We start from the raw sequence: 10,918 nt of genomic DNA, 5'->3' as shown, positions 1-10,918 counted from the left end.
GAACTAGGGATGCACAGATACAGAAATTTCAGTCAATATCAATATTATTCTTGGTGTTATGGCCGATAGCCGTTATTTACTGATATTACACAAACACAAAATTGATTTATATCATATCATCTTTTTTTTCTAAATGACCAGACCGCTAACACATCTACTTCAGTTATTCCTGGCTGTGCAGTATCAGCAGTTACTTGTACCTATAGGTCAGTTCAAATCAACCTTACATGAGCTTTATCTATCTGACCTGTCAATGTTAGGCACGTTTTATGATGTTGAGTACGCTTTACCTTATGTTTTTTACGTTACATGTTTTGGTTTTATTTATTTTGTATATCTTATATTTTTATCTGACATATTCTCTAAGTGACTTGGATATGTTGTTTGCTTGATGTTTTGTTTCTCCTTCACCTTTTTCTTATGGGCGTCTCTGGTACCCGCCAGGCCGACATTGTAAATAAGAAGTTACTCTTAATGTTTTGCCTGGTAATTAATAAAAAACAATAATAATAATAATAATAAATAAATAAATCTATATCACTATCATGATCAAACGGATACCACTTGACCAACCATTTCCCCTCTCGAAACAGAAACACAAAACTAAAAAGTGGGAAATCATTATCGGACATTAATATTGGCCTAGTTTTAGTCACGATACACAATAAATCAATTAATGGTACGATAAATTAAATTGAGAATAATTTTTATTTGCCTGCTTGTTTGATTTTTTTTCTTACCTCCCTCTTTTCTACTTCTTAGTGTAGAGAGGAGGGAACTCTGGCGTCAGGTATTTGCCAGGTGCATGGTCTCTAACTCTGTAGCATGAGAGCCCATGAACAGGCATTTAGCCAGAGGAGCATCTTCAGTTTTCTGATGCCTTCATACAGCCRGTGATGCCTCAGGACACTTTAAATGTAAAGGGAGGGGTTATATCATTAGTTTAAACTGGTCTCCAAACAATATTATCGTTTATCACAATAATTTCTGAGACAATTTATCATCCAGTAAAATACGGACCGATACAGATGTTAATKCCGATGTATCGTGCATCCCTAGTTTGAGCTGATTCGCAATAAAACAGAAAACTGAGTTAATAAAATTGTATTTCTGCCATTGCAGTGGGCTGATTTGCACTTCCCTTTTTGTCACCATGCTAAACGCTGTTTGATGAGGACGGTTCTGAAGCTGGGTCCAAACAACGGGCGGACTTTCTACACCTGCAGCCTTCAAAAGGGCAAACAGTGTGATTTYTTCCAGTGGGCAGAGAGAGGACCGGGGGTTTCCATCCTTCCTGGGTGTTGACGCACATCAACCAAATAATAACCTATTTTCTATGTGTTTTTTTCTTTCTTAAATACACTGTGTAAAAAATGTTACTCAGTGTGAATATGTTTGTAATTAACTGTGACCTTTTAAATGATGACCTACCACTGTTTTCATCTAATAAAGATCGTTTCTCATCTCGATTGTGATAAAATAAGATTTGAACACGTTACACCAGGAAAAGTCAGTGATCGTTGTTTTAAATGTTTTATTAAATCAATCACCGAAATGAAAGTGCGTTACAGAAATTGTTCATTCGTAAATAAAAGAAAAATAAAATCAGTTTATTTAAAAGCAATCTACAGATTTCAGGATTGGTGTGGCTGATTCAGGGTTTGACACCATGAAGTGAAACTGTGTGAGGCTGGGGGCTTTGTTACACGCTGCACCTGAGAAGAGAAACACACAGGAACGTTATAAAAAATATGCATTGTTTTTTTTATAGCTCCATAGAGTGAACGCAGGCCACTAATAAAGCCATTATTACATTCTAATCTTGCAGTTTTATTTACATTCTGTTCCTAGTTCACATGGAGCACCATAGGTAGTTACATATCACCAAAAGTCATGTAGATATATGGTAAATATAGATGTCAGAAAAACAGCATGTTACTATTTGAAGGGTAAACAAGCCAACTGTGTAAAAAGGGAAAAGCCAAAGGGTGTGCCTCTTCATCTGCCAGAAGGATTACAAAATTTATCACTGTTGCCATGAGAACAAAATTTCTAGGCTGAAACAGATTTTGTTTGAGCACTTCTGGGGGGAAAAAATGGATGAAAATCTCCAAAATGGAGGACAGTTTGATGTATCTTAGGAAGGGCTGAGGTCTAGTAACCTTTAGACAAAACACAAATCAATGTAATTAATGCCTGGCCTTTGTTTAAAAAAAAAGGTCAGTCATTAATTACATTAACACTAAGTTTCAAAGAAAAAAAAACTGACGGGAAATTCATATCAGCCATAACTTTATGTACACAAAGATGTTCTAGTGGGAAAGCCTGCTTCACTTTTGATATATGCACAACCCTTATTATACACACATTGTCTCAGCTTCATTTACACAATTATTTTTTATCCCCAGAAGCCCACCAGCACCCTCACATTATTAGGTGTTGATCATTCCATTTTTTCCCCTTGAATCCCAGTAGATTTGCGTCATTACCTTTTGGAAAAAAAAAAAGATGGCAGTCTGTATTTGTGAACCCACACACTTACCGTAATGGCCTGTTATGTTAGCACAGATTACAGCTCCAAAGAAGTCAGAATAATGCCTCTTGATTCTGGAAATAGCCGACTTGCAGGCTGCTGAGGGATCAGCCCCGGCCCTCATCAGCTCCACGGCCAAGTAACTGTTGGCAAGATGACACAGGGAAGACGTAAGGCAAACTAACAAGGGCTGTCGAGGCCACCAACCAGGATCATGATAATGATGCTTTTAGAATAATAATGATGAAAAAAAAAATTCAGCTGAATAGACCGGGGGGCGGGAAAATGAATTGCTATAATTTGCCAAGGCTTTTAAATGACTTATATCACCAGAATCATTACCTCCATGAGCTTTGGGTCAACTGAATAAACAATAAATGATCCATTTCAGGCCTACTATTAAAAAGACAAGTCAATAATTTGATATAAATAGGAAAATGTATGAATCTTAAAGGACTTCTGTGACAGAAGACTTCCCCTTATGTGGAGCAAACTTAAAGCTGTTTTATTTTTTGTGCTGTAACGAGAACTTAATGCTCAGAACCTCACATTCCAGTTTTTTTATTTTAATTGAGAAATCTCCCTGAAGGATACAATGGAGTATTAGGTCCACACAAGACTATTGTTTTATTCTGAGAATAAAGTCATAATATTACAAGGAAAAAAATGCATAATACAAGAAAAATTTCATATTATGAGAAAAAAAGACTATTATGGAAAAAAAGTCATAATATTACGAAAAAGATGTAAGATTATGATAAAAAGGTTGTAATATTACTAGAAAAATTTCATATGAGAAAAAATTCATATTACGAGAAAAAAGAATATTATGGGAAAAGAGTCAACATTACAAGAAAAAAGCCGTAATACGAGAAAAAGACAGACTTACGAGAAAAAAAGTCGTAATATTACGAGAAAAAAGTAATGAGAAAAAAGACAATATTATGAGAAAATTCATGTTATGAGAAAAAGTCAGTGCTAYGAGAAAAAAGTCATATTACAAGAACAAAGTCATAATATAATAAAATCGTAATGTTATGGGAAAAAGTCGTAACACTACGGGGAAAAAAAGACAGTATTACAAGAAAAAAGTCCTAATATTACAAGAAAAAAGATGTAATATGAAAAAATGAAAAAGGCAGCCTTACCACTGCATTAAAACAATGAATGTTGAGCAACTTGTGAAGTTGTTCTTTAGTTTCAGTTAAAAAAATCTTTTAGCACATTAGCATCAAATTAGCAATAGCAGGCCTTTGAAACAATTGTGCAAACAACTAAACTGAAGCCTAATTGTAATTAATGGCTGCATTGACGGATTGAATCACCACAGAATTTGGATGAAAGCTTTTTACCCTAACATTGACCCAAAGGTCATTGCGGACAACTTTACAAACACAGAGACACTCATGGCGGTCCACAGCAGATGTGAGGAAAATGTGGAGCAAATGAGGAAAAATCATTATGTGGCCCTAATACTATGACTTCTTTTCTCGTAATTTTATGACTTTTTTTCTTGTAATATTACGACTTTATTCTCGTAATTAAAAAAAATATCTCGTGTGGTCCTAATCATCGTAGAAGGAGAAGTAAAACATATTGAGCTATAAAATTATAGTCCCATTCTAGTTTTTATTTTTTATTTATTTACTTTTTATTTTTTGGTGGGGTGGGGGGTTGCCATGTCCTGAATGACTAAGAATTGACACCAGCATACATGAATCGTACTCCTTTGGGAATACTGTTGACCCATAGGAAACTGTTGCATGTAGGGTCCCTGCATGTCATCAGTTTTTGTAATACTCCTTTTGGCAGAGTGTATTTTACACTTTGAATAAACCTGAATATGATTAAAAAAAAAAAAAAAACAAGAACTCTGGTCTGCAGTAAGCCTTCTAACCACACCAATGAAAACATTCTGACTTGGAGAAATGTGGGCACAAATAAACACAATTCAGTCCTCTAATAACAAGGTCCTTTTGAAAAACAAGCTGCAGTAGTTCCAGGAAATGAGTTAAAAAAAACTATAACTGAAATAGACAGCCCTCAGATGTGGTGTGTGCGTGCGTGCGCACGTGTGTGTGTGTGTGTGTACTTTCAAACCTAGCCTAGATAAATAAAGCTTTTAGATAAGCAAAAGCATTTTTGTGGCCTTAAAAAAAGCACTGCTTAAGTGATATTTTGCTTCTTTGGTGCAATGTGCTGATGACAGTTTTAGGGCAATGTAGCCATGTTTCTTTTTTTTTTCCCCCTAATACTATTTATGCACATGGAACTCAATGCTGACATGAGAAGTTAGCTGTTTAAAACCTACACTTGTCACACATGTCAATTTATTCTGAACGTCATTATCAAGAAAAACAAAACAGCCCTTTTTTTCACTAGATATTTGGTAAATAGCATCGAGTTAGAGAACGTGGAGGAGTTTGGATCTTGTCACCATGTGAGATTGGTTCAGCTGGGGTGTATTTGACTGACAGGAAACTATTTTCAAATACAGAAAAACTTTAACTGAAAAAAAAAAAAAAAAACCAGGAAAAGTTTTGTGTGGATGAGATGTGGATACAGTCCAGGGACAAAAAAATGTTTATTGCTGTGAGAAAGTTGTTTTTTTAAGTAAATTTTTGTTTCACTTCTTTGTGAACTTTTTGATTTTTTTAACCTTTAAGTACTTCACACTGTTCCATGTTTTTATGCAATCCTCCAGCGACGCAGAAAAAGGAAAATTTAAAATTCATTAGGAGATATGGTCAAAGCACCTTGGTAGGAAGCGCATCATGATGTCTCCGTCTCCAGTTGCTGCAGCRGCACCAACTGAACCGTCTGCGTAGGCCCCTGCACCGATAATAGGAGAGTCTCCAACACGACTGCAAAACACAGAATATGAAGCGGTTTTAAACACAGAACGTCAAAAACATAAAGTGTAGAACATTTATAGACTTTATGTCTAAATGTATATGTGCAGAAGTGTCACACATTCATTACTTAGGGTTTTAAAATACTTATTTAGAAGTATAAACTCCAGATTTTTACTCGTGTAAAAGTATAAAAGTATTGATTTAAAAACAACTTAAAGAATAAAAGTAATGTAAACAAGAGAATAAAACAAGTAAAAGCTTAGGATGTGCCACAGYGGCCTACTGTATAATGCACAACCCCACCTCCACAAAAAAAACCTTTTTCTAAAAGCCACAATGAGGAGATTGTTATTCAGAAATTGGGATGCATTAAACTACTTGTTTCAGCTGCATAAATACATCTCTGCCACGCTCATCTGCATACGAGACTACATACGTCTGACATGTACTGCTGGAGTGTGACGTGATCTCTGTCATGTGCAGATGCAATGGTTTGCAACGGCACATAAAACAATATGTCTTTTTAATTTTTTTTTAATCGATGACAACCTGGCTGTGGCGGGCACAGTTCCCCTAAAGCACTAATAGGGGAACTAATTCCCTGATTAATGCTTTAGGGCTTTTGCTGCTTTTAAAATTTATTTGTGGATAAGTACTTGCTAAATTTAGAAGCACTAACTGAGGTCTATAAATGTTATTGATCAACGTTAATGTTAACAGCTGAAGGTGAAAGCTGTCAAACATTTTGTTCATATGTGTGTCACTTATCCACCAGGTGACAATATATGAACTCAAATACGGCTGTGGAATGTTAATAATGAGTCTTAAGAGAACAACACGGCAGCATGTGACTCGTGTTGTCTGTTGAAGAATGTTCATGGCTTTATCGGGTGATTTTAGTGCTTTAGAATTAGCTTTTGCTAAAACTTTCAGTGCGTTAGCGCTTTAGAAGTAGGGAGACCTAAATATTACAGTTAGTGTTTTAGGGCTAGTGGAACTAATTTTTAGATTAGTGCTGCCCCACCAGTGCTAGCCTGGTTTATACCAGACCCTGTCCTTCACTTTGCTTCATACGAGGGTCTGGACTTGCTGCATAGAGAAGCGTTTCTTGCAGGAGGCGTGGCCTCTGCTGAAGCATGTTTGTGTTGTCGGTGTGAAGGAGGCTAAGCTAAGAAGCTAACCGGAAGTCGCGTGTGCTGCAAACAACCCTACTGAGAGGAGAAAAGTACCGAGCCAAACGAGACGACTGTAAATGAGAGCTGCTGCTTTGTCAGACAAATTTATTTGAATTTGAAGCCTTATCAACACGGACTGGTTTCATTCACTTCCTCCGCTGCCGTAGCTAAACTAACTAGCAGACACTGCGCAGAACATCGACGTCATTCAAAACTCTGCCTTCTGTTTGCTGATTGGTCCAGGTAAAATAAACTACAAGCAGACACTGCGCAGAAAATTGACGTTCTCTTCTCTGATTGGCCCGGCTAAAAATCTGCCAGCGAAATCCTTGTCTATGGGAGAAATGCCAGACGGAGCAGTGAAGGGAAACTAGAATTGAGCGGAGCTGCGTGGGAAAGGCAAGGGCCAGGCTACACAAGTGCAAGCTGGAATGAAATTGAAATGAAATACTTTTTGCATTTTTAAAATATAGTGAGTAGAAAGTAGATAAATCACATCAAAATGTAAGAATTAGAAGTAAAAAGTTTAAACTTAGGCAAAGTAACAAATTATTTGAACCTTGTTACTTGAGACCTCTATATGTGTCTAACCTGTTAGCACCAGAGAAAAATGTATTTTATTTTTTTGTTTTTAGTGCAACAGAGAAACTGGAAACTAATATATATCTTTAAATACTGCTCAGTTGCAAATAAATAAATAATAAATAAAATCTCGCCCTCCTGCTTAGCACTCCAATTGATCAAGTCTGCACATTTTCATCACCCCAAGGCAAAGTCAGAACAGTCATGTTTTTGCCCGTGTTAGTGTGTGTTTGTCCGTACATTTAGCAAAACATCTCACGGATCACTATAGATTATAAAACAGCTTTCAACATCAACTACAAATGAGTTTTGTAGTCACAGATTCAAGATGGCTGCCACAGAAATGGCTATAAGTTAGCCAGTTTTACTGATATCAGGCTATAATTTGGTGTGATAGCAGCTGAGAGTCATCCTCAACCTATAATGAGTTCTAACGGTCGTGCAGGATGTGTGTTTGAAACTTAATCATCATTGGAATCAACTATTTGATAGCAAAACATCTTAAGAACCAGTAGATAATAAAAGGTTCACATCTACAACTGATTAACCTTTGAACTCAATCCAACTCAAGTCGGCTGCCACCGCCAGATCTGAGAAAACACAATAGTACTCAGCCAGTTGTGCAGATATTAAAATAAAACTTTAGAAGGATTTTCTACATGATGCTTTCATGATCCGTTACTTTCGTCAGTGTTTTAGTATTTAACCTTTAGGGCAATCTGTTGGTATAATTGAAATCTAATTACCCTCAATGTCTTCATTAGCACGCAATTAGGTGGAAACTATCTTCAACTGAACAAACTCCAAAGATCCTTTTATGTTATCATCCTCACTGACAACCCCTCCCATCGTGCCACTACAGCAGACCAGAAGGGACAAATCAAACGTCTTCAGATGAAGCCCGTGATTTTTATTTTCTCTTTCATTAGTGGATCCTATAAATCAGGCTCATAACTGGTAAACGTTAAAAAGAAACATTTACATAAACTGCATATCTAATAAATAAAAATAAAAAAAGGCCCTGCAGCTTTTAATAAATCATTTAAAATGATGTAATCATGCAAAGTGTTTGCATCTTAAGTTCACCATGAACAGACTGGAACACCACATTAGATCTCATCATTTCAACCTTTTGAAGGGGGGTAAAGTTTGCAATTTAAATATTAAGATTATTTATATTCCATCATGAGACATTCATTATGAGAGGATCACCTCTGTTGCACCGTCTCTGTCACAACAACCTTTCCGGGGCCCTGAACCTTGAGATGCTTTTAAGTCACTGAAATGTACTGCTGCTGCGATCATCTTTCCCCTTACTGATGCTGTGACCACCATATTTTTTGTTTGTTTCATTCAATACAATGTTTTCGCTACATAAGACAGCCTTTATGGTCATTTGATACATAAATACTGAAACAAAGTTCTGTAAAAGACGGTTTAAATCACTGGACACCTGTCTGTGTCATGATCAATTACTGAACGATGTGCTCGCACCCAGACGCAGGGAACTGGCTGGGACATTATCTGTTTTAAATTATGTTACAAGAAAAGTTCAAGTTCACAGAAAAACTGGAGGACATCCAAAAGGACTGAAATGACATCTGAGAAACCGTGATGCCGTGCTCGGCACGTTCTGCAGTCTGAACAGCACTTTGGTCCTCTGTGGCAGGCTTAGTGCTTTCAAAAATACAATGGATTGGATTGAAATGCTGATTAAAAAGCAAAGTGAGTTTATTCTACTTATTATTTTGAAAAGACGATCTCAAAAAAACACGTTTAAATTAAACAAAACATAATGCAGACTTGTCCAGGGTGTACTCCACGTGTCGCACAGTGACCACTGGAGGTGGGCACCAGCTCAGCTGCGACAGGGAAAGGAAAAAGCAGGTTAAGAAAATAAATTAATAATTAATCTACACACCCTGGAACTTTGTGATTTAGTCCATTGGTTGATGTACCAGCAGCGATATGACCATTTTGATCAAGAGCAATCATCCCTGGTAGGAAGAAAAGACAGAAAAATAAATAAATAAATAAACCCAGCATGATTAAAATAAAAAGTTGCTATGCGGTAGGTATAAAAAACATCTAATTAAAGTTTTTCAGGGTCTTGTATATTTCAATTAAAAGTTTGGTGCGCAAGCAGCTAGACTCGTAATAGCTTCAGGAGTCAATGAGTTAAAAAGGAGATCGAGCAAAACTCGTATCATATAAAACAATAAGGCCCTATTTTCAAATAATTAATTTTGTGTCAATCCGGTGCCAAAAGACGTCTAAATGAAGGAAAAATGACGGTGACCTACCGATGGTGTCATGGGAGTGTATGCCGACATGCCGCGGCCCCCTGGTCTGTGTCTGCACTGCCTGTGGCCTGTAGGGTCCACAGGATTTTGAAGCATCTGGACTGACGTTCTGTTGACAGACGATAAGGGGGGACCATCACTGTTTGCATTAAGTTGTTATCTCGGGACTTAATAATCTTAATAAGACACAAGCAAATATYTTGATCTGTAAGCAGTTTTATTCCAGGTACTTAATGAAATTGAGGCACTTCAGCACTTTTGTCAGCGCATGTTTTGGTACCTAATATATAATGATGGACATCTTCTTTAGCTGTCAAAGAACATATACTGCAGCACAGGTGACTCTGTAGCTCTACATCCACTCTAAGTGGTTCTGAGCGGCGCGTCAGACAGCACAAGATGTGATACTCAGTGATTGTGTTCGGTGGATTGAGCACACCGCCTTGGCCTGCAGAGGAATGCGAGAAGTTTATTTTGCTTATTCGATGTGAAATTCTGCTGAAAAGTGTCATTTTTTTATTAAATGGATTGCTGCAAAATGTGAGTTGTGGCATGTTCCCTTTTATGAAGACAAAATCATTGCAGCATTCATTTTTATTGATGAGTAACCTCTGAAACCAAATTATACAAGTTGTTTTTGAAGCACGACTTATCTACCATGAAAAAAAAACCTGTTACATGTTGTGAATCTTTAACTTTACCACACCTAAATATGTCCAAGACTGCCGTTTCTGATAATTTAATCAGATACATAAACAACAAAGTTTATAACAGCACTTTATAGTGCTTATAAGGCCTTTTTTCCCCTCAATGTTTCATCGTTTATTTATCTGCAGAGCGTACACCCTTATCAGCTGAATACATTTGTGCTGCACACAAAATAGCAGATGTCGGTGTATCAGAACACAATCCTCTCCAGGTCCACAGTGTCCTGAAGGCTTTGGTGACTCAGAATGAGAAATATTTGCGGGAGCAAGCATATTTAGCTTTAAAACCTTGATTCCAATCCAGATTCCGATAAACACAATACTGTCCCGACACATCCACTCAGTTTCTTACCCATGTTTCACTTTCACAATAAGGGTATCCTTATAAATTAGTAGTGGAAAGTTAATGCAGATAATAAACAGGCGGTAAACACTTATATACACTATTAATAAGCAGCATTGCATTAGATGAAAGGACAATACTGACTTGGTTAAGCAAACATTTTTCTGTATTCTCCATTTCCACCGTTAACCTGTATACTTCATAATTATGGCCCCCGCCTGCACATGAAGCGGGGGTCATATTTATTATTATTATTATTTTTAATCCCAGTGACTTTTGGTCAACCGTAGCACAAAAACAGCTGCACCGATCAACATGAAATTTAGCAGGAATATAGATGTGTCCGATCTACACTGCACCAGCCAATGATTTTACAATACACCCCATTTTTGAAGAGGGGCTCCAACTAAAACAAGGGTG

General features: G+C 36.9%; 2 protein-coding genes across 4 annotated transcripts in view; one reads left to right on the top strand and one right to left on the bottom strand.

Annotated features, from left to right (window-relative positions):
• neil3 (nei-like DNA glycosylase 3) overlaps positions 1-1,467 on the top strand; it is a 19,839-nt gene extending 18,372 nt beyond the window's left edge. For both annotated transcript variants that reach the window (XM_014001976.1, XM_014001977.1), the window contains one exon: positions 1,123-1,467. In XM_014001976.1, the coding sequence (XP_013857430.1) occupies positions 1,123-1,305 (183 nt within the window). In that variant the 3' untranslated portion in view covers positions 1,306-1,467. The remainder of the gene's footprint in view (positions 1-1,122) is intronic.
• A 50-nt stretch (positions 1,468-1,517) lies between these two features.
• The window catches only part of aga (aspartylglucosaminidase), a 17,689-nt gene continuing 8,288 nt past the window's right edge, over positions 1,518-10,918 (bottom strand). Inside the window, exons 5-9 of one of the 2 annotated variants that reach the window (XM_014001979.1) lie at positions 9,449-9,557; positions 9,067-9,142; positions 5,290-5,397; positions 2,543-2,676; positions 1,518-1,715 (exon numbers count right to left, since the gene is read on the bottom strand). In XM_014001979.1, the coding sequence (XP_013857433.1) occupies positions 1,615-1,715; positions 2,543-2,676; positions 5,290-5,397; positions 9,067-9,142; positions 9,449-9,557 (528 nt within the window). In that variant the 3' untranslated portion in view covers positions 1,518-1,614. Of the gene's footprint in view, positions 1,716-2,394; positions 2,677-5,289; positions 5,398-9,066; positions 9,143-9,448; positions 9,558-10,918 lie in introns of those variants that run through there. The other variant, XM_014001978.1, reaches the window with a different exon arrangement.

The sequence above is a fragment of the Austrofundulus limnaeus genome, unplaced genomic scaffold (genome assembly GCF_001266775.1).
Source record: "Austrofundulus limnaeus strain Quisiro unplaced genomic scaffold, Austrofundulus_limnaeus-1.0 Scaffold11, whole genome shotgun sequence".
Classification (NCBI taxonomy): Eukaryota; Metazoa; Chordata; class Actinopteri; order Cyprinodontiformes; family Rivulidae; genus Austrofundulus; species Austrofundulus limnaeus.
Note: the sequence above shows the minus strand (reverse complement) of the source record. Positions and strands in the feature narration are given on the sequence as shown.